Source organism: Dama dama, chromosome 3 (genome assembly GCF_033118175.1).
Source record: "Dama dama isolate Ldn47 chromosome 3, ASM3311817v1, whole genome shotgun sequence".
Lineage (NCBI taxonomy): Eukaryota > Metazoa > Chordata > Mammalia > Artiodactyla > Cervidae > Dama > Dama dama.
Window position 1 is genome coordinate 27,481,730 of NC_083683.1, and position 24,350 is coordinate 27,506,079.

The 24,350-nt window shown below is 38.5% G+C and overlaps 1 protein-coding gene across 1 annotated transcript in view; it reads left to right on the top strand.

Moving 5' to 3' along the window:
• Window positions 1–24,350, top strand: part of OTOGL (otogelin like) — a 171,149-nt gene that overhangs the window by 48,671 nt on the left and 98,128 nt on the right. Inside the window, exons 18-23 of the mRNA XM_061133064.1 lie at window positions 4,006–4,130; window positions 7,309–7,518; window positions 10,499–10,664; window positions 11,446–11,520; window positions 14,043–14,095; window positions 15,899–16,061. Of these exons, the coding sequence (XP_060989047.1) occupies window positions 4,006–4,130; window positions 7,309–7,518; window positions 10,499–10,664; window positions 11,446–11,520; window positions 14,043–14,095; window positions 15,899–16,061 (792 nt within the window). The remainder of the gene's footprint in view (window positions 1–4,005; window positions 4,131–7,308; window positions 7,519–10,498; window positions 10,665–11,445; window positions 11,521–14,042; window positions 14,096–15,898; window positions 16,062–24,350) is intronic.

Genomic DNA, 24,350 nt, shown 5'->3' on the forward strand with positions numbered 1-24,350 from the left:
ATGCTTACTTACCTAATAATAGCTTAGTCATTGCTGTTCCAAGAGCTTGACATGGATCATCATATTTAAATATTGTAGCAACCCCCTGATTGGTAACTCCATTTTATAGATAAAGAAGCTAACTGACACCAAAGTGACAAATAAATAGCTCAAAATCACTTAGCTCAAAAACAGTGGAGCTGACTCTGAATTTAGTTAGCAAGACTCAGAGCCTGAGGGCTATCCACGGAATAACTTCCCACTATTCTCTCCCTGCCACCTATCAAGCTTAACAGTATTTTATTTTTTAAAAACTGCTGCCTTAAAAAACACTTAATATCATTTGGTGTGAATGACAGTAAATTATACTGTAATAATATTGATATCACTTGGTATGAGTGATATCTCTAAAGCAACATTGTGGCATCTAAGTTAATTGGATTTTGTCATAGTTGATGTTTTATTAGGGAAAAAAAGCAATAAAATGCATTTATATCCCTTGTATTGACAAAGCACTTTCACCTGCATATAGAAAAGCCCAGAGTATAGCTTAATATAAATGCTTTGCACACCTGTTATTGTGCTAAGCACTGTGGGAAAATTAAGGTAGTAACATGTGGTCCCCATTCTCAAGGAGCTTATGTTGCAGACTGGGAGGGGACAGCTATCTTTAAGAAATAATTTATTCAGAACTTCCCTGGTGGTCCAGTGGTTAAGACTTCGCCTCCCAGTGCAGGGGATGTGGGTTTGATCCTCAAACTGGGAGCTAATATGCCACATCTTCATGGCCAAAAAAAACCAAAACATAAACCAGAAGCAATATCGTAACAAATTCAACAATGACTTTAAAAAGGTCCAGGTAAAAAAGTTTTTAAAAAAGGAACAATTTGTTCTAGGCAAGGTATTAATCATGCACGCACACACACACACACATACAAACACATAAATCCTGAGGTAATTTCAAAAAGTTAAGTGCTGACCTGTGTGGTTGTGGCTAGTAGCACAGGAGAATTTTAAGTAGGCAAGTGTGGATTGGGTAGGCAAGGAACATTTCCTGAAGGAGCCATTTTTCAAATGCCATTTTTAAGAAAGCACTTCTGTATATTCTTTCTGCTTTGGGTTCTTTTCCCTTCCTAATGTTCCTCCTTAACTCCTATTTATTTTTCAAACCAACTCAGTCATTATTTGCTTCAAAAAGTGAGTTTATATCCCACCAAAGTTAATTTTGACTCTGTTATCTATGAACATCTGTCATTGATTTGTCTGATTTCTACTTAAAACTGCAAGAGCTTTGAGAATCAAGACCACATCCTTAATAAATTCTTTATTCTTAACTAGCATAGAACCTTATATGCCTTAGACAGTTGAGCTGAATAGAGATAGGACCTTTGATACAGTACCAAGAATAAAAATTGGATCAGCAAAGAGAAAGAGCTTTAACATTTTTTTTTAATTTCAAAAGAGAGCTTCTTTTATCTTTTCTCATGTGTAATTTATTTACTTTTAGGTCATTTAGGTTTTTGTTTCATTTATAGGTAGGTCAGAATATTGATATCTTTATCACATTTGTGAAACAGAAATATATTAAGTGCCTTGGTTAAGATGTACAGAGGCGGCATTAAGCTTTCTTTCTCCTCCTGTTTGTCAGAATGGGTTAGTAGTCAATGTTTAACAGATGGTAGATCTGTCTGCCTCTTTCTAAGGCACCATGTATAAACATTCAGGCCTGATAACAGTGATGGATAATATTTCAGAGATAATTTTCAAACATTGTTTAGTTTTCCAGCATACACAGTTAAAATTCCTTGCATCACAAAAGTTAATGTGAATCTGCAAACATAATGGAATGTAAAATATTAATTGCTTGAAAGTTTATTTTGTATGCCTTGTTTTAGTAAGTTAACCACGGTGAACTGAAAGGCTATTTTGTAAAATGAGATGCCATAAATAAATGGGTCTACATTTTAGCTCCTATTTTTTGGTGTTTATTATTTTAAGTGAATTAAGTGAAATAAGAGAGCCAAGCTCTGAGTCAGTTCCTCCTGGGACCCCTGAGTACAGCCATCACCTTGACCAGTTATTTTATTGTGCTTTGTAGGGTGGAGAGGAGTGGAGAGGCAAAGAAGGAGACCTAGTTCAGGTTATGCCATTTCTGTGAGTCTTTGTGTTCTCGTTGGAGCAAAATGAGATTTTGGATTGGGTGTTTGTTATCATTCTATGTAGTTTAGAATAGTTTCATTTTGCGGGATAGGAAAAAGAAGGAAAGTGAAGTAGCTCAGTCGTGTCCGACTCTGCGACCCCATGGACTGTAGCCTACAAGGCTCCTCCATCCATGGGATTTTCCAGGCAAGAGTACTGGAGTGGGTTGCCACTTCCTTCTCCAGAGGATCTTCCCCACCCAGGGACTGAACCCGGGTCTCCTGCATTGCAAGCAGATGCTTTTGCCATCTGAGCCATGAGGGAAACTAAAAAGAAGGAAAGGATGGAGATAAGGAATGAGGATTGGGGAGTGGCTTGTGTGGCTCCCTTTTCTTCTCCTGTCTCAGTCATTGTGGTGAGAAGCTCTGTATAGCTTCGTAATGGTGATTGAAATGAATGGTAAGCAAAGTAGTTATGCTTACTAAGACACTAAAAGGGCCGAGATAAATGCTGGTCTGCTATTTGGCCATGCTGTAGCAATTAACGCAGTTATGGCTTGCATTGGAGAAGGCAATGGCACCCCACTCCAGTACTCTTGCCTGGAAAATCCCATGGACGGAGGAGCTTGATAGGCTGCAGACCATGGGGTCGCTAAGAGTCGGAAACGACTGAGCGACTTCACTTTCACTTTTCACTTTCATGCATTGGAGAAGGAAATGGCAACCCACTCCATTATTCTTGCCTGGAGAATCCCAGGGATGGGGGAGCCTGGTGGGCTGCCCTCTATGGGGTTGCACAGAGTCGGACACTAGTGAAGCGACTTAGCAGCAGCAGCAGCAGCAGCATGGCTTGCATTAGTAAAGTTTTGCTTGGTCAGATCTTCCTAGTCCAATCTGATTCTCTAAGTGGTTCTGACAGTATTTGACACAGTTCCAGTAGGGATTATCTCCCAGTATCTATCGTCTGAAGAGTTAATAAATCTTGATGACTGCTGGAGGGGGCGTTTTAGTGTCAGGCTCTTAAACATTGTTGTGGTTTATAAGCCTGAAGGGTAGATATTTCTATTCCATTTTGGTTTGTTGAGTAAACTTGGATGAAGAGTGCCATTTATACCACTTCTCCTCAATTTTCATTTGGTTTGTTTGCCCACCTTCACAATGGAACCTCTGTATTTCAGGCCTCATAATGAAGTATCCCGGAAGTATAGACTATGTATTGTTTAGGACATTTGTCTTTACCTTGAAAAGAATCACGTGAGCTCCCTACCTCTACCTCACTAAACACACTGATGTTTTGGTTTGCATTTTCATTAAATTGGTGTGAATTACATTTGAATCTCCACTCTTCAACATTGAGTGTCACCAGCTGAGTGAACGTTAATATTTCTCTAAATTTCTGCTTTTCCTTCTCTCTAAAGTGGGGATAAAGGTGTTTTCTTCACAAGGCTTATTGAAAGTGAAAGTGAAGTCGTGTCTGACTCTTTGTGACCCCATGAACTGTAGCCCACTAGGCTCCTCCGTCCATGGGATTCTCCAGTCAAGAATATTGGAGTGGGTTGCCATTTCCTTCTCCAGGGGATCTTCCCGACCCAGGGATCGAACCCAGGTCTCTCGGATTGCAGGCAGACGCTTTAACCTCCGAGCCACCAGGGAAGCCCAAGGCTTATTGAAGTGATTATTAAATAAAATCATATATATCCAAGATTTGACATGTTGTAAAGTCTTAATAACAGGAAGCTAAAGCCATGTATATTTAAAAATGTAATAAAACATTTCAAACTCTAAGATATTTCTTGTAGCTTAAAAAAGTAGTATTCTTTTTTCAATATTTGAAGACTCTGAAGGAAGGAAATAAATGGGAGAGACTAAGAGAATATTTGCTTTCTAGTTCTCCATCAGGCATGATAGAAGGTACCCCGCAGCTTCATGCAAATGCGTGGAGAGTTTCTTCTACTTGTTTTGCACCTGTTCATGTTCCTATGGTGGACCCCTGCAACATTAATCAACAAAACAGTGAGTCTTTCTGCATGTCAACCCAGGAAAACGTTCTTTTTATTACTGTAATTCTGTAAAATTAGCAATTTTAAATTCTCATTTTCTTCATTATGATAAATCAATGCCATTCCTTATGTATTTTTGTTTAATACATATGCCTCTTTATGTAATCTAGGTTACTTAAAAAAAGAACTCCAGAAAATGACTATTTCATTTATTATTCTGCATTTATAAATTTCCTTGTTTTAGGTGCTCAGAAATCCCTCAGTTGTTCTCAAATGTGAGCTAGCATTTTGTATATTTCAGATTCTTTAAATGCTAAAGAAAAATCTCTGGAGTACTATAATGCTCATGTAATCTTGGGATGTTCAGTTTTGGTTCCATAGCATGACTGTGCCTGTGAATTCTTCTGTTTATTACTGACACATGATGAATTCCTACTCACAGAACATATTATTGCTTCATAAGCAGGAAGCCAGTGATCCAGAAAAGCTTTGTGCCATCAGGTGTGCAATAATCTGAGATGCTCACACTCCAGTTTCAGTTTATAGTGATAGTGCAACTCACATGCCGATAATTTGGGGCTGTACTTTTTTTTTTTTACTAAAGCAACAGCAGACCATGGGAAAGGCCAGTTTACTATTCAATAAAATAAGGCACTATTTTTGGTAAAATCACTTTGTGAAAAAAGTTGATGTGCATGCTTAAATAGACATTTTTATAATTTAATATTTTTCCTTTAACAATTTTGGCTAGTTTACTGTTATTTTGTGGTGGTTGTTTAGAGGGATTCTGTTTATTGTTCTGTGGTCCTTATTATTAAATTGTGATTTTAGTGTCCTGGCAAGAACACAAGATAATTTTGATTTTGTGTGTGTGTGTGCGGGGGTGGTGCTCAGTCATGTCCGACTCTTGGCGATCCCATGGACTGTAGCCTGCAAAGCCCTCAGTCCGTGGAATTTTTCCAGGCACGAATACTGGAGTGGTTTGCCATTTCCTACTCTAGGAATTTTCTTTTAGTACTGGATTTTTATCTAGGTCAACTTCTAAACTTAAAGAAGTTTGTTAATATCGTGGGTCATTTTTCCTGACTGTAGTAAGAGGAATAGACTCGAGTCTTTTGCTTTCTATGATTTAATGATTTTAACCTCATTTCCATTTAACAACACTTTCCTTCCCATTCTCTCCTCAACTTTTTACTAATAGATTTAGTCCTTCTCATTTCATTTTTCCTGCTCAGTTTGTTTCTAAATTTTTCAGTTCCTTCCTTGATATTTTGATAATTTTATTTTTAATGTTCTTATTAGGATGTATCTTTTATTTATTTATTAAGCTTATCTTTTATTCCATTACTATGTTGCATTGCATTGATTATTTTCAAATACTAAACTAAACTTCATTCATAGGATAAACCTTATTTGGTGATGATGAATTAGCATAATCATTAGCATTTTTATGTATTACTAGATTGCTATTATTTTGTTGAAGATATTTTACTTATATTATGAAGGATATTTGTTTATATTTTTCTTTTAGTGTCTGTGAGATTTGTGGTATCAGGGTTATGCTAGTCTAAAATTAAGTGGCCAGCATATTTGATTGAAATTTTGATTGAATTTACCAATGAATCTGTCTAGACTTCAAGTTTTCTTCGTTAAATTATTTTTGATCTCTTGAAAAAAAAAAGCATGTAAAAGTTGGAGTAGAGTCCAGTTGATAAATTCAGTTTTTCTCTGGTTGTTTCTTTAATGACTTCCTTTATTACCTGCTATTTTGTTACATATATATATTTATCACTTTTGTCCTTGTATCATATGTCTTCTATGACTTATATATTTTCTTCATGTTTGCCTTGAACTTTTTTTTTTTAATTTCAAATAGGTAAATTCAAAAACATCCCCAAAGAAAGTAAAGTAAACAGACAAAAGTTAATTCTAATGTGGATTCTGAAGGATATTTTTAAACAAGGATTTTCTGAGTCACCCTTTCACTTAATGTCAGTAGGAATATTTTTGATCTACAAATCCTTAGAGCATATAATACAACTAACTCTTTGCTTAGAGATCCTGGTAATTGGAAGTGTGCATGCCAATAGTGTACTGTTACATAGTCTAAATCATTTATTTTCACATATTATGTGCTTAATAATACAAAAATGTAATACTCAGGTAATTACTCATAATTAGCATGTGTTTCCAATAGTATATTTAAAATACTTCACAAAATAGGTTCAGCATAATCCCTTAATAATGAAAAAATTCTAAAACTCTAGCAGCTCATCTTGTCTCTCAAAGACAATGACAGCTCCAAGACTGATTAATTTTTCTTCCATGAGGAAATCAATGCAATCAAGGTCCATTACACCAAGAAATCACACTAGGCTTTTTTCAGAAAGATGAAATCTAGATTGTTTTGTCAAACTTGGTTACTCCCACTGAGAATTATATCTGATCAGTCTTCTCAAGGGAAAAAAATCAACAAATTCAAAATGATTACACAGATCCCCTCGAATGACTTGGTAGTGATACCTCAGAGCCTTTAGCATATGCTCCATTATCAACTTCTATTAATTATTCATTTATTCACAGATTCATTTATCAAACAGTATTGAGCTCCTAATATTTACCAGACATTGCGCACTGTGCCTTGTGTAGATATCACATTCAATGATGATGTGGCATCTACCTCATTACCATTTAACTCAGAGACTCCATTGGGCTGAGATGATTCCCAGTCCTTCCTGGATAATGTATCCTGGGGAGTTGCTGTAACATCCATCATCTGGTACTACTTTGATTTTGTATGGTTGTCTGGAGATAAACCTTCTAATACTCATCAATTATTTATAGCAAAATTGGGGTGATTTCCCAAGATGATCCACAGGCAATGGGGTAATTGAGGCGACTTCTATCAGTTAACCTTTCTGTTACTCAAGTTATTCAGGTACGACACAATACCTTTTTTTTGCTAAAAGAATATTAAATATGGAGTAAGTGCTGTTACCAATATTATTGAAAGCAAACCCCTCCCCCCCAAAAAAGGTATAAGCTGAAGATACTGACGCTTACTGAGTGTGCAGTACAGTGTACTTCTAGCAAAGCAAGATGCCTTGGCTAGTGCTGAAATTTGATACTTAGGGGTATTTGATACTAGCTAGACTAGTAAATGAAGTGCTAATGGGTTCTTTGTCTGTTAGTTGGATATGCAGCGCACTGTGACGTTATCCACCAGGAGCTCTTTGCTCCGTGCCACGTCTACATTAGCCCTGGGCTATACTATCAGCTGTGCCGCCACGATGCATGCAAGTGTGGAAGCGCCTGTCTGTGCAACGCTCTTGCCCACTATGCCTACCTCTGTGGCCAGCGTGGCATTCCCATCGATTTCAGAGCTCAGATTTCATTCTGTGGTGAGTATGATGGCAGTGGCACTGATGAAGATGATCGAATAGCACTTCAGAGATGTTTGCATTTGTAATTGCTGCTATTTTTCAATAAAAAGTAAACATTTGCTTAAGTTATTTGAAATACTAATATAATGTGTCAACATGAAGAAAATGGGGGATTATTTTATTTCTTAAATTTGGAGCTCTGTTAGATAAGACAATAGCTTTTGACTATTTTTTACCATAAGCAAAATTAGTGTAGCTATCCTGGCGTCTCCTGTATTATAAGCAGATTTCTTCTCATCTAGAAGTTGGCAAATTAAACCCTTGGGCTTCCTGTATTTTGTAAATAAATTTTACTGTCCATATGTTTGCATATTTAGCTACAAGGGCAGAGCTGGGTAGTTGTAACACAGACTGTATGGCCTGGAAAGTTGAAACTATTCACCATTTCAGTTGCTTAGTTGTGTCCAACTCTTTGTGACCCCATGGACTGTAGAATGCCAGGCTTCCCTGTCCATCACCAACTCCCAGAGCTTGCTCAAACTCATGTCTTTCGAGTTGGTGATGGCCATCCACCATCTCATCCTCTGTCGTCCCCTTCTCCTCCTGTCTTCAATCTTTCCCAGGATCAGGATCTTTTCAAATGAGTCAGTTCTTGGCATCAGGTGGCCAAAGTATTGGAGCTTCAGCTTATCCTCAGTCCTTCCAATGAATATTCAGGACTATTTCCTTTCAGATTAACTGATTTGATCTCCTTGCAGTCCAAGGGACTCTCAAGAATCTTCTCCAACACCACAGTTCAAAAGCATTAATTCTTCAGCACTCAGCTTTCTTTATAGTCCAACTCTCACATCCATACATGACTATTGGAAAAACCAAGGCTTTGACTAGATAGACCTTTGTTGACAAAGTAATGTCTCTGCTTTTTAATATGCTATCTAGGTTTGTCATAACTTTTCTTCCAAGGAGCAAGCGTCTTTTAAGTTCATGACTGCAGTCACCATCTGCAGTGATTTTGGAGCCCCCCAAAACAAAGTCTGTCACTGTTTCCATTGTTTCCCCATTTATTTTTCATGAAGTGATGGGATTGGATGCCTTTATCTTCATTTTTTGAATGTTGAGTTTTAAGCCAACTTTTTCATTTTCCTCTTTCACTTTCATCAAGAGGCTCTTTTGTTCTTCTTCACTTTCTGCCATAAGGGTGGTGTCGTCTGCATATCTGAGGTTTATTGATATTTCTCCCAGCAATCTTGATTCCAGCTTGTGCTTCATCCAGCCCAGCATTTCGCATGATGCACTCTGCATAGAAGTTAAATAAGCAGGGTGGCAATATACAGCCTTGACGTACTCTTTTCACTATTTGGAACCAGTCTGTTGTTCCATGTCCAGTTCTAACTGTTGCTTCTTGACCTGCATACATATTTCTCAGGAGGCAGGTAAGGTGGTCTGGTATTCCCATCTCTCGAAGAATTTTCCAGTTTGTTTTGATCAACGCAGTCAAAGGCTTTGGTGTAGTCAATAAAGCAGAAGGAGATGTTTTTCCGGAAATCTCTTGCTTTTTCAATGATCTAACAGATACTGGCAATTTGATCTCTGGTCCCTCTGCCTTTTCTAAATCCAGCTTGAACATCTGGAAGTTCAGAGTTCATGTACTGTTGAAGCCTGGCTTGGAGAATTTTGAGCATTACTTTACTAGCGTGTGAGATGAGTGCAGGATTTGAAATAGCTTAACTGGAATTCCATCATCTTCACTAGCTTTGTTCGTAGTGATGCTTCCTGAGGCCCACTTGACTTTGCATCCCAGGATGTCTCGCTCTAGGTTGGTGATCACACCATCATGATGATCTGGGTCATGAAGAACTTTTTGTATAGTTCTTCTGTGTATTCTTGCCACCTCTTTTTAATCTCTTCTGCTTCTGTTAGGTTCATACCATTTCTGTCCTTTATTGTGCCCATCTTTGCATGAAATGTTCCCTTTGTATCTCTAATTTTCTTGAAGAGATCTCTAGTCTTTCCCATTCTGTTGTTTTCCTCTATTTCTTTGCATTGATCACTGAGGAAGGCTTTCTTATTTTTCCTTGCCATTCTTTGGAACCATTTAGCTCGTTCCAAAAAATGTTTGCTGACCTCTGCTGTAGGCCATCTTTTCAACTGAGTTAGGTGATTTTTTTGGACGTATTAGTTAAGAGCCTACCAGTTCCTTGCCTTGAAAAGGACCAATTTTCATTTTTCATTTCCTTAAGAGTTAAATATAAGGTCGAAAATCACTGCGACCCACTCTCGCTTTCTCTACTTAAAGTTCTGTATTTTTTTTTTTTTTTACCTCTGTCATCCTAAGAAGTTACCTTCCACTCCCCCCTCTGTTTTTTCCTCACAAGATCAGTTGTACGATTAACATTATTTCAGTTATTTTACCCAGCATTTCTGAGGTGTCTGTGCAAGTGTGTTTTTAGAATATTTTAGTTTGCCTACTGTAATCAATTCAGTTTCTTCTAAAAAGAAATTGGAAGGATTTAGCAAAGGATATAAACATGATTTAAAAGGCAAAAAACAGGATCTGTGAGCATAGATCAATAAAATCAAGTTTTGTGTTACTTGTAGATGACAAAGTTTACTTAGGATTAAATAATGTCATAAAGAAGATGGTGCCAACATAGCAGTAAACAAGTTTAAAATGTGAGGACAGTAGCTTTATGTAGACAGATAAAATACCTTAAATATACTAAGAAAATTGTAGCACAGGCTGTTAAAGAATGTTATGAAATGGCACAGTTAAATATAGTTCACATAGAAATTGTATTCTGCTTTGGTTAAAGTTCTGTTGAGGCAAAGAATTATTTGTTTATTTATTTATGTTATAGCAGTCAGTGATGTTCTCGGTTTATTGAGGCGGAAGATCTTCTTTTTTCATGATTTGTGTCTATCATAGACTTATCACCCAGCATACAGTGCTTCTGGGTGCTGTGGAGATCTTTCTCAGCCGATGCTTCTTCGTCCTCAGGGGTGGTGTGTCAGAAAGGCATGATGTACCATCACTGCGCCTCCTTCTGTCGCCGCTCCTGCCTCTCCCTGTCTTCCCCAGAGCAGTGCAACGATGACTGTGCTGAAGGCTGCAACTGTCCTGAAGGCAAATACTATGAAGACACGCTTAGCTTCTGTGTGCCCATGTACGTCCCAGAAATGTGTTGACAGCATCCAGTTTTTAATCTCTTGTCTCCCTTACAGAATCAATGGGCTGTCATGCCTGTTTCTTTTCTCCCTGTCTTTTTTCTTTTTTTTTTTTTTTAAATCTAATCAACTCGGAACCCTAAATTTTTTCTACTATTAAATGTCACTTTTTCCATAAAATAAGTGTGCATATATGCAAGGATCTGCTTGTGAGTTGTTTCTTTAATATTTCTTAATATCCTTACTCTTATTTATTTGTTAACCCTGTATGTGCTCACAAATCGCTACAGAAAGAGCTAAGGAATCTGATGTGTAATCCCAAAGTTCATTCCTATGTGGTTTTGCTGTATCAATAATAATAGCAAGGTTTATGCTTCGCTGTCATGTGGCAAATTGTAGTAGCAGGATTGTAATGTCTCTTAGCATTCAGAAATTTCTCAAATCTCACATGACATAAAGACTTTGTTGTCTACATAAGGTTACATGATATATTGGTTGTGTTTCTCTGAAGTGCCTCCAGGGACATTTTTGTGACAAAGACAACATAGTCTTTGTGTGACTAAAACAATACAGCGTATGAGTTTTGGGAAACAAAATCTAAAGCTGCACAAGATTTCACATTTGTTTAACAGAATTGCATGGAATTTTGTGCAGTAATGTCATTGCTAGACTGTGCCTTTAAAGTACCAATACTGCATGTGGTTTGCGTGAATTTCAGTGTTGTTTTTTCTTGAATATATCCTATTTTGTTAATTTAACCTTTTTTTCCCCCCCTTACAGATTTCACTGCCGGTGTCATTACAGAGGCAGTATTTACCAACCCGGAGAACTCATCCCAACACCCTCAGGCTTATGGTAGATTTCAGTAATGGTGATTGTTCTTGACAAATAACATGGAGTGATATAACTTCTTAACCAAATCCATAAATTAAAATATGACATCCATAATTTGAAAAATACAAAACCTTAATATATAAACTGTTAAACCATATGTATTACATTTATATATATTTAACTCAAATATATACATATATACATTAAACCACACACACACACACACACACACACACACACACACACATTTCATTTCAGCATGGAATGCCTAAGTCTTGTGCTCATACCTGCAGAAAAGAGCTATGAGTTAAAGTGTCAAACAGTGAAATGGAATGCCTTTGATCAGTTCTCAATAGTTAAGGGTGAGATGGCTCTCACCTTAGTTCTCAAATAATAGTTAAGGGTGAGATGAATGGTCAAATGCTGTAAGTTACTGAGGTGTTTTAGTTTTGTGGTTTATCCACTGGCTCAGAAAATGCAATTTCAAATTGGAATTCACCATGTCACACTCTGGAGTCAGAGTGCTGCCTCCCAAAGGACAACCATTCTAGTGAGAAAATGCTTGTTCATAAGAAAACACTCCTTCGAGTTGTAACCTGTTAAAAATGCAGACATGTCCATGCAGCAGTCCTCATAGATCTATATCCAACTCCTAACCCCCTTTTAGTTGCAACATAGGAGCCCACAGATAATAACAGACATAAGTGGATAGTAATAATAACCATTGCAATAATCATATCTGTCCTTTACTATGCACTTTCTATAGTCCTGGTATCATTCTAGGAGTTTTGCATCTATTAAAACACCCATCACTCTAACCCTAAGAGGCAGGTACAGTTGCTACAGCCCCCGTGTACACGGGAGGAAATGAGGCACAGACAGTTAAGCACCTTGGTAACAAAGCCAGGATTCATTCCCGGCCAGCCTGGCTCTGCAGTGCTTGCTCTGTCTGTTTTGCTTTGCAGCTTATTTTGTATCCATGACAGAGTATTGTTTATGCACAATTTGTATTTTCTGTTTTGTGCATCTCGCTTCCTTTCCCTCAATCGAGATGCAAAGGCAACCAGCTCTTGGCTCTATCTACAGTAGGTTGCACTATTAGCCATAGTTTCCCAAGCCATAAATCTGGGAGCTGTCTTTGACTCTTTCCTCCTCTTCAACACCCCCACCCAGTATACTCCCAATGACTTTAGATTTTATTTCCTCCATACAGTTGAAATCCATTTCCTCCTTTCTATCACCTCTGTCTTAGCAATGTCTCTCAGCATCTCTTCCCTGGACGTTTCTACTTGATCTTCTTGTCTTTAGTTTTGTCTCCTTACATTCTACCAAGATGTTATATTGCTCTTAAACTTAACATAATTGAATTTAAGTAAACTTGGCAAAAACAAAGGAACCTTCCCACCTCAGTGAGAAAAAAATTCCATTTGTCTCATCATCTCATTTGCCATTCCTCTTAAAAAGCCCGTGTCCCAGAATCAGTGTGACATGAAAGCCTTGGTTCTGTGACCTGAGATCCCTGTGTCTCGGTTCCTCTCTGCCATTCGCAGTGTGAGTCATATTTCTGAGGGTCATCCTAGTGTTAGACGAAGAAGAAGCATATTTTTTGTATGACATGGCCCTTCTCTGTTAGTCAGCTTCTTCATCTGGGCTCAAATATAGAAAGCATGATCTAGTCCAGAGCTGGAGGCAAAACTGTTTATGTTGGGCTTATTGAGAATTAGTGTAAAAATCTTTCTTTATCATGATAACTCCTTAAGGGATTTTCACAATTCATATTGCCTGAATTTGGTTTTTGCTTTATGCCTTGACTTTGGAACTCAGGTTGTAAGATGTGACTCCACAGTCTCTTCTACGTTGCTGCCAGAATGACTTTTCTAGAATTCAAACCAATGATATCACATCTCTGTTTAAGGTCTTTAGTGACTCACTTCAGGGATAAAGTCTTAGTGTCCTAATAGAAGCTGGCCTTTGACACTTGGCTGTAGGCCTCTCCGGTTACGTCCCACATGGCACTCTGATGCATAGAAAGCTGTTCCACCCCTACGTGACTTTTTAGTACATCTTCACTCAGCACAACATTCCTACTTTATCTATATTGTAACCTCCTTCCTGTCTTCAAAATTTTGCAGACTCTATCTTCTTTCCCTAATGTCAATTGCTAACAGATTTCGAAACATTGTTACATGCTTTACTTGTGTTAATATATCTTAAACACTTGTATGTTGCATGTCACACTGGCTCAATTACTTATTTGTATGTCTTCTCTCCTTCTGGAACATAGTAGGCACTTGGGTAAAGACTGAGAATTTTGGACTTTGAATTCTCCATGCTAATCACAGTGCCTCACACATGTATCATTGTTTGATCAAAGTGTGTTGAGCTGAAATAGCTCTCTTCAAATCAGTTCTAAACCAATAACTTATTTACAAAAACTTCTGGGAAAAAATCTTATTTGTCAATTCTTGCATGTTATATTGGTTTTTAAACAGAAAAATCTTGAGGTTTGTTTCATGAATTAACTATCTGTTTACTTCTTCTAGCCAGTGTTCAAATGGGACCGTGAAATGTGATGAATTAGCAACGCCCTCTACTGGTAAGACCTAGATAGATGTTTTCCTTAGAGAGAAGGAGGCTCTAGTGCTGTCCCTACTCTTAAAGCAGAAGTTTTGAATTCATCACAGGCCTCCTTGCCAATGCATATGGAGGAATAGCCTTAGGAATGCTTTTCTACATGGTGCTCTGGTGCTTCCTAACTTTTTCACCTCCGGAATTATAATATTTGTTGGACAGTGTGGGGTGAACATGTAAGGCTGCTTAGGGCAGAGCTGATCAACCCAGGGAGGCTGTCTGATGCTCCCTGTCCCAGCACCGCCTCAGGTCCGCCAAACGCTTTAGGGATATGTATCCAGGCACCTGTTGGAAGTCACTTGTGCAACAGCAGTTGGGAGACCCTACTCCAGACCAGCAATTCTTAGATTCCGAATGTACACACAAAAAAACCTAGGGATCTTGTTAAATTAATGATTCTGATTCAGTAGGTGAGGGTGATGCCTGCAACATTTCTGTTGGTGGCCAAAGTGATGCTAATGCTTCTGGGTTCAGGGCTACATTTTAAGTAGCAAAGCTTTAGGACTAGCAGCCGTCAGTTAACAATGGTATGTAAAATGACATCGACTGCCATTCTTTTGAAAATATCATATTATGATTGCATATCATTCCTGAAGACCATATATATTAGGAGACCTTTTATATTATTTATTTTTCACCACCCAGAAAGCCTCAAATTTATGTCACTGTGGAGAAATTCTAGGCAAATACTAAACAAAGCTACCTTCTGTTGATTTTAATGGTTAGCAAGAGTGTAGGCTGATAAAACCAATTGTGAGCTATTGCTTTGTTATTTATTTGCACAGTTATATATTTTCTAAATTAGCTTTGAATTAATTATATGCCCTTGATTCAATTTATCAGGATTCAGGCTGTCTAGGGCTTATTTACAGGGTATGTTCATGGACTGCACACATATTTGGGAGCTGTGGGGCCCTCCCCGCCTTGACTCATCTGCATTGGGTGGCTCAGTATTGAAGGAAAGGAAGCCCAGGTGGCCAGCCTTGTCGCAGAGGAATCCCCAAGTTTCCTTTTGGCCCCACATAAGAGGTGGTAATCCCTCTGAACTCAAAAGCTTTCTGGAGCAATATGTAGCCCCTGTAATTATGCCCATTTTCTGCACTTCCACATTATAGTGAAAGGTGTTAGTCACTCAGTCATGTCTGACTCTTTGTGGCCCCATAGACTGTAGCCTGCCAGGCTCCTCTGTTCATGGCATTCTCCAGGCAAGAATACTGGATAGAATGCAAGGGGGTGGCCATGCCCCTTTCAGGGGATCTTGCATTGCAGGCAGATCCTTTATCGTCTAAGCCACCAGGAAGGAGTAACATAAATAGTGACTCAGGGGTGAAGCAAGATCTAAAAGTATCACGTGTTTGCTGTAAACACATAGCTTTGTAAAAGTTCAAATATACGGTACTGTCAGTCCAGTCCTCAAAAAATGATAATATATATTTAGATTAATTAAAATACCCTGTTTCTTGATCTCAGGAAGGTATATACTAGTTGTTGAGTTGTTTTCTTATGGAAGGCAGCTTAAATTTTCAAACTCAAAATAGATTTTGGAAATTTAGGTGATTAAAGGAAATCTGGCTAGAGAACGGTTTAAGCTCATGAACCAAACATCACAGAGTAAAATCAGTTATTACTGGGGTCATCAGTTATTACTGGTAAAATATACTGTGTTCTATAGTTAATTGTGTTTTGATGACAAACGCATGTAAATGTGATTGTGTATATGGAGCAAATACAAAGTTAAACATATTTTGTCTGTGCCTTGTTCCTGAAGTTCACATCTGCCCTGAGGGAAAACAGTATTTCGACTGTAGGTTTCCTGACCCTGAATTACCAGCTGGTGGTATAAATTGTGAAACTACATGTGCAAATTTGGCTATGAACTTCACTTGCGCCCCATCATCACCCTGCATAAGTGGCTGTGTTTGTGCTCCAGGGTAAGCACATTATTTTTCTTGATAATACAGAATGTTTAGGATTTGATAGAAAGCACAAGAGCACTTAAAAACATTATTTATAGAAATAGCTAAAATTGTGTTCTGATTGGTGGTTAGCTCTGAACTGTTAACTAGATTACTGCTGTAGTTATTTGTCTGTGCTTATGGGACATATCACATATGTGGGAGATGCAAGCCACATGGAACACATGGCTAAATAATGTCACAATATGTTGTCTACATGATATAATTAAAGTAATGCAGTGAATTGAGGGGAGAACTCACTTCAGATGAACTTAGCATTTATCCCTGACCGAACTGTGATTTTGGGAAAATGATAGTGAGCCACTTTGCATTCAAAATACTCGAAGTGCATTTCTTTTGTATATTCTTTTTAAAAAAATTAATCATTTATTTTAATTGGAGGCTAATTACTTTACAGTATTGTAGTGGTTTTTGCCATACATTGACATGAATCAGCCATGGGTGTACATATGTCCCCCTACCCCAAACCCCTCTCCCACATCCCATCCCTCTGGGTTGTCCCAGTGCACCGGCTTAGACTGCCCTGTCTCATGCATCAAACTTGGACTGGTGATCTCTTTCACATATGGTAATATACATGTTTCAATGCTACTCTCTCAAATCATCCCACCCTCACCTTCTCCCACAGAGTTCAAAAGTACGTTCTTTATATCTGTGTCTCTTTTGCTGTCTCGCATATAGGGTTAATCATTATCATCTTTCTAAATTCCATATATATGTGTTAATACACTGTATTGGTGTTTTTCTTTCCGACATACTTCACTCTATATAATAGGCTCTAGTTTCATCCACCTCATTGGAACTGATTCAAATGTGTTCTTTTTAATAGCTGAGTAATATTCCATAATGTATATGTACCATGGCTTTCTAATCCATTCGTCTGCCAATTGACATCTTCCATGTCCTGGCTATTATAAACAGTGCTGCGATGAACATTGGGGTGCATGTGTCTCTTTCAGATCTGGTTTCCTCTGTGTATGCCCAGCAGTGGGATTGCTGGGTCATATGGCAGTTCTATTTCCAGTTTTTTAAGGAATTTCCACACTGTTCTCCATAGTGGCTGTACTAGTTTGCATTCCCACCAACAGTGTAAGAGGGTTCCCTTACTCTGCACCCTCTCCAGCATTTATTGTTTGTAGACTTTTGGATAGCAGCCATCCTGACTGGTGTGAGATGGTACCTCATTGAGGTTTTGATTTGCATTTCTCTGATAAGGAGTGATGTTGAGCATCCTTTCATGTGTTTGTTAGCCATCTGTATGTCTTCTTTGGAGAAATGACTGTTTAGTTCTTTGGCCCATTTTTGGATTGGGTCATTTATTTTTCTGATATTAAGCTGCATGAGCTGCTTGTATATTTTTGAGATTAATTATATGTTAGTTGCTTCATTTGCTATTATTTTCTCCCATTCTGAAAGCTGTCCTTTTCACCTTGCTTATAGTTTACTTCGTCGTGCAAAACCTTTTAAGTTTAATTAAGTCCCATTTGTTTATTTTTGCTTCTATTTTGGAATTTTCCCCTTATTTTCTCTTTCTGTTTTCTCATTGTTAGTGTATAGGAATGCAAGGGATTTCTGTGTATTAATTTTATATCCTGCAACTTTACTATATTCATTGATTAGCTCTAGTAATTTTCTGGTGGTGTCTTTAGGGTTTTCTATGTAGAGGATAATGTCATCTGCAAACAGTGAGAGTTTTACTTCTTCTTTTCCAATCTGGATTCCTTTTATTTCTTTTTCTGTTCTGATCGCTGTGGCTAAAACTTCTAAAACTATGCTGAATAGTAGTGGTGAGAGTGGGCACTCTTGTCTTATTCCTGACTTTAGGGGAAATGCTTTCAATTTTTCACCATTGGGGATAATGTTTGCTGTGGGTTTATCATATATGGCTTTTATTACATTGAGGTATGTTCCTTCTATGCCCGCTTTCTGGAGGGTTTTTATCACAAATGGATGTTGAATTTTATAAAGGCTTTTGCTTCGTCTATTTAGATAATCGTATGGTTTTTATCTTTCAATTTGCTAATGCGGTGTATCACGTTGATTGATATGTGAATAGTGAAGAATCCTTGCATCCCTGGGATAAAGCCCATTTAGTCATGATGCATGATTTTTTTAATATGTTGTTGGATTCTGTTTGCTAGAATTTTATTGAGGATTTTTACATTTATGTTCATCAGTGATATTGACCTGTAGTTTTCTTTTTTTGTGGCATCTTTGTCTGGTTTTGGTATGAGGGTGATGGTGGCCTCATAGAATGAGTTGGAAGTTTACCTTCCTCTGCAATTTTCTGGAAGAGTTTGAGTAGGATTTGTGTTAGTGCTTCTCTAAACTTTTGGTAGGATTCACCTGTGAAGCCATCTGGCCCCGGGCTTTTGTCTGTTGGAAGATTTTTTATTACAGTTTCGATTTCCATGCTTATGATGCATCTGTTAAGATTTTCTATTTCTTCCTGTTTCAGTTTTGGAAGGTTATACTTTTCTAAGAATTCATCCATTTCTTCCAAGTTGTACATTTTATTGTCATATAGTAGCTGATACCAGTCTCTTATGATCTTTTGTATTACTGTGTTGTCTGTTGTGATTTCTCCATTTTCATTTCCAATTTTGTTGATTTGATTCTTCTCCCCTCCCCCCCTTTTCTTGATGAGTCTGGCTAATGGTTTGTCTATTTTATTTATCTTCTCAAAGAACCAGCTTTTAGTTTTGTTGATTTTTGCTGTAGTCTCCTTTGTTTCTTTTTCATTTATTTCTGCCCTAATTTGTATGATTTCTTTCCTTCTACTAACCCTGGGGTTCTTCATTTCTTCTTTTTCTAGTTGCTTTTGGTGTAAAGTTAGGTTATTTATTTGATTTTTCTCTTGTTTCTTGAGGTAAGCTTGTATTGCTATGAACCTTCCTCTTAGCACAGCTTTTACTGGATCCCATAGGTTTTGGGTTGTTGCGTTTTCATTTTCCTTTGTTTCTATGCATATTTTGATTTCTTTTTTGAATTCTTCTGTGATTTGTTGTTCAGAAGTGTGTTGTTTAGCCTCCATATGTTTGTATTTTTAATAGTTTTTATCCTGTAAGTTCAGTTCAGTTGCTCAGTTGTGTCTGACTCTTACGACCCCATGGACTACTGCATGCAAGGACTCCTGCCCATCACCAACTTCCAGAGTTTACTCATACTCATGTCCAAGGAGTCAGTGATGCCATCCAACCATCTCATTTTCTGTCATCCCCTTCTCCTCCTGCCTTCAATCTTTCCCAGTATCAGGGTCTTTTCAAATGAGTCAGTTCTTTGCGTCAGGTGGCCAAAGTATTGGAGTTTCAGCTTCAACATCAGTCCTTCCAATGAATACTTAGGACTGATCTGCTTTAGGATGGACTGGTTGGATCTCCTTGCAGTCCAAGGGACTCTCAAGAGTCTTTTCCAATACCACAGTTCAAAAGCATCAATTCTTCAGCGCTCAGCTGGCTTTACAGTCCAACTCTCACATCCATACATGACTACTGGAAAAACCATGGCTTTGTCTAGACGGACCTTTGTTGGCAAAGTAATGTCTCTGCTTTTTAATATGCTGTCTATGTTTGTCATAACTTTTCTTCCAAGGAGCAAGCATCTTTTAATTTCATGGTTGCAGTCAGCGTCTGCAGTGATTTTGGTACCCCCCCAAAAGAAAATCTGTCACTGTTTCCATTGTTTCCCCGTCTCTTTGCCATGAGCTGATGAGACCAGATGCCATGATCTTCTTTTTCTGAATGTTGAGTTTTGAGTCAACTTTTTCATCTCCTCTTTCACTTACATCAAGAGGCTATTTAGTTCATTTCTTCCATAAGGGTGATGTCATCTGCATCTCTGAGGTTATTGATATTTCTCCCAGCAATCTTGATTCCAGCTTGTTCTTCAGCCAGCCCAGCATTTCTCATGATGTACTCTGCATATAAGTTAAATAAGCAGGGTGATAATATACAATCTTGATGTACTCCTTTCCAAATTTGGAACCAGTCTGTTGTTCCATGTCTGATTTTAACTGTTGCTTCCTGACTTATATACAGATTTTTCAAGAGGCAGGTCAAGTAGTCTGGTATTCCCATCTCTTGAAGAGTTTTCCATAGTTTATTGTTGTCCACACAGTCAAAAGCTTTGGCATAGTCATTAAAGCAGAAGTAGATATTTTTCTGGAACTGTTGCTTTTTTGTTGATCCAACGGATGTTGGCAATTTGATCTCTCGTTCTTCTGTCTTTTCTAAATCCAGCTTGTACATCTGGAAGTTCACAGTTCAGGTAATGTTGAAGCCTGGCTTGGAGAATTTTAAGCATTACTTCACTAGCATGTGAGATGAATGCAATTGTGCAGTAGTTTGAGCATTCTTTGGCATTGCCTTTCTTTGGGATTGGAATGAAAACTGCCCTTTTCCAGTCCTGTGGCCACTGCTGAGTTTTCCAAATTTGCTGGCATATTGGATGCAGCACTTTCACAGCATCATCTTTTAGGATTTGAAATAGCTCAACTGGAATTCCATCACCTCCACTAGCTTTGTTCGTAGTGATGCTTCCTAAGGCCCACTTGACTTCACATTCCAGGATGTCTCACTCTAGGTTGGTGATCACACCATCATGATGATCTGGGTCATGAAGAACATTTTGTATAGTTCTTCTGTGTATTCTTGCCACCTCTTCTTAATTCTGCTTCTGCTTCTGTTAGGTTCATACCATTTCTGTCCTTTATTGTGCCCATCTTTGCATGCAATGTTCTCTTGGTATCTCTAATTTTCTTGAAGAGATCTCTAGTCTTTCCCATTCTGTTGTTTTCCTCTATTTCTTTGCATTGATCACTGAGGAAGGCTTTCTTATCTCTCCTTGCTATTCGTTGGAACTCTGCATTCAAATGGGAATGTCTTTCCCTTTCTCCTTTGCCTTTCTCTTCTCTATTCACAGCTATTTGTAAGGCCTCCTAAGGCAAAAAAATTTTGCCTTTTTGTATTTCTTTTCCTTGGGATGACATCTAATCTTACCACATTGTGATTAGAAAAGAGGCTTGAAATAATTTCAGTTTTTTTGAATTTACCAAGGCTGGATTTATGGCCCAGGATGTGGTCCATCCTGGAGAATGCTCCGTGTGCACTTGAGGAAAAGGTGTAATTCATTGTTTTGGGGTGAAACGTCCTATAGATATCAACTAAGTCTAACTGGTCCATTGTATCATTTAAAGTTTGTGTTTCCTTGATAATTTTCTGTTTGGATGATCTACCCACAGGCGTGAGTGGGGTATTAAAGTCTCCCACTATTATTGTGCTATTGTTAATTTCCCCTTTCATACTTGTCAGCATTTGCCTTACATATTGCGGTGCTCCTATGTTGGGTGCACATATATTTATAATTGTTATATCTTCTTGGATTGATCCTTTGATCATTATGTAGTGTCCTTCTTTGTCACTTTTTACAGCCTTTATTTCAAAGTCTATTTTATCTGATGTGAGTATTGCTATTCCTGCTTTCTTTTGATCTCCATTTGCGTGAAATATCTTTCCAGCCCTTCACTTTCAGTCTGTATGTGTCCCTTGTTTTGAGGTGGGTCTCTTGTAGATAGCATATATTGGGGTCTTGTTTTTGTATCCATTCAGCCAGTCTTTGTCTTTTGGTGGGGGCAGTGAACCCATTTACATTAAAAGTAATTATTGATAAGTGTGATCCCATTGCCATTTACTTTGTTGTTTTGGGTTTGAGTTTATAAACCTTTTCTGTGTTCCATGTCTAGAGAAGATCCTTTAGCATTTGTTGAAGAGCTGAATTCTCTCAGCTTTTGTTTGTCTGTAAAGCTTTTGATTTCTCCTTCATATTTGAATGAGATCCTTGATGGGTATAGTAATCTGGGTTGTAGGTTTTTCTTTTTCATCACTTTAAGTATGTCCTGCCATTCTCTTCTGGCCTGAAGAGTTTCTATTGAAAGATCAGCTGTTATCCTTATGGGGATCCCCATGTGTGTTATTTGTTGCTTTTCCCTTGCTGCTTTTAATATTTGCTCTTTGTTTTTGATGTTTGTTAATTTGATTAATATGTGTCTTGGGGTGTTTTGCCTTGGGTTTGTCCTGTTTGGGGCTCTCTGGGTTTCTTGGACTTGTGTGGCTGTTTCCTTCCCCATTTTAAGTAAGTTTTCAAATATTATCTCCTCGAGTACTTTCTCATGGCCTTTCTTTTTGTCTTCTTCTTCTGGGACTCCTATGATTCGAATGTTGGGGTGTTTAACATTGTCCCAGAGGTCTCTGAGACTGTCCTCATTTCTTTTAATTGTTTTTCCTCTCTGCTTTGTTTATTTCCACCATTCTATCTTCCACCTCACTTAGCCTATCTTCTGCTTCAGTTATTCTACTGTTGGTTCCCTCCAGAGTGTTTTGATCTCATTATTGCATTATTCATTATTGCTTGACTCTTTTTTACTGCTTCTATGTCCTTGTTAAACATTTCTTGCATCTTCTCAATCCTTGTCTGCAGACTATTTTTCTGTAACTCCATTTTGATTTCAAGATTTTGGATCATTCTTACTATCATTATTCTGAATTCTTTTTCAGGTAGACTCCCTATCTCCTCCTCTTGTTTGGTTTGGGTGGACACTTATCATGTTTCTTTACCTGCTGAATATTTCTCTGCCTTTTCATTTTGTTTAGATTGCTGTGTTTGGGGTGGCCTTTCTGTATGCTGGAAGTTTGTGGTTCCTTTTTATTGTGGAGGTTCCTCCTCGTGGGTGGGGTTGGACGAGTGGCTTGTCAAGGTTTCCTGGTTAGGGAAGCTTGCGTCAGTGTTCTGGTGGATGGAGTTGGATCTCTTCTCTCTGGAGTGCAATGAAGTGTCCAGTAGTGAGTTTTGAGGTGTCTGTGCATTTGGTGTGACTTTGGGCAGCCTGTATATTAATGCTCAGGGCTATGTTCCTGTGTTGCTGGAAAATCAGCATGGTATGTCTTTTTCTGGAACTTGTTGGCTCTTGGGTGGAGCTTGGTTTCAGTGTAGGTATGGAGGCTTTTGGATAAGCTCTTGTCAGTTAATGTTGCTTGGAATTGGGAGGTTTCTGGTGTTCTCAGGTTTTGGATTTAAGCCTCCTGCCTCTGGTTTTCAGTCTTATTCTTACAATAGCCTCAAGACTTCTCCATCCATACAGCACAGGTGATAAAACATCTAGATTAATGGTGAAAAGATTCTCCACAGTGAGAGACACCCAGAGAAGTTCTCAGAGTTACACAGAGAAGAGAAGAGGGGAGAGGGAGTTAGAGGTGACCAGGAGGAGCAGAGCAGGTATCAAAAGGGGAGAGAGCAAGCTAGCCAGTAATCATTTCCCTATGTGCTCTCCACAGTCTGGACCCCTCAGAGATGTTCACGGAGTTACATAGAGAAGAAAAGAGTGAGGAAGGAGATACAGGTGACCAGGAGGAGAAGTTTAGTTCAGTTCAGTCGCTCAGTCGTGTCCAACTCTTTGCAAGCCCATGAATCGCAGCACGCAAGGCTTCCCTGTCCATCACCAACTCCCGGAGTTTGCTCAAACTCATGTCCATTGAGTTGGCGATGCCATCCAGCCATCTCATCCTCTGTCATCCCCTTCTCCTCCTGCCCCCAATCCCTCCCAGCATCAGGGTCTTTTCCAATGAGTCAAGTCTTCGCATGAGCTGGTCAAAGTATTGGAGTTTCAACTTCAGCATCAGTCCTTCCAATGAACACCCAGGACTTATCTCCTTCAGGATGGACTGGTTGGATCTCCTTGAAGTCCAAGGGACTCTCAAGAGTCTTCTCCAATACCACAGTTCAAAAGCATCAATTCTTCAGCCCTCAGCTTTCTTCACAGTCCAACTCTCACATCCATACATGACCACTGGAAAAACCATAGCCTTGACTAGACGGACCTTTGTTGGCAAAGTAATGTCTCTGCTTTTTAATATGCTATCTAGGTTGGCCATAACTTTCCTTCCAAGGAGTAAGCCTCTTTTAATTTCATGGCTGCAGTCACCATCTGCTGTGACTTTGGAACCCAAAAAAATAAAGTCTGACACTGTTTCCACTGTTTCCCCATCTATTTCCCATGAAGTGATGGGACCAGATGCCATGATCTTAGTTTTCTGAATGTTGAGCTTTAAGCCAGCATTTTCACTCTCCTCTTTCACTTTCATCAAGAGACTCTTTAGTTCTTCTTCACTTTCTGCCATAAGGGTGGTGCCATCTGCATATCTGAGGTTATTGATATTTCTCCTGGCAGTCTTGATTCCAGCTTGTGCTTCT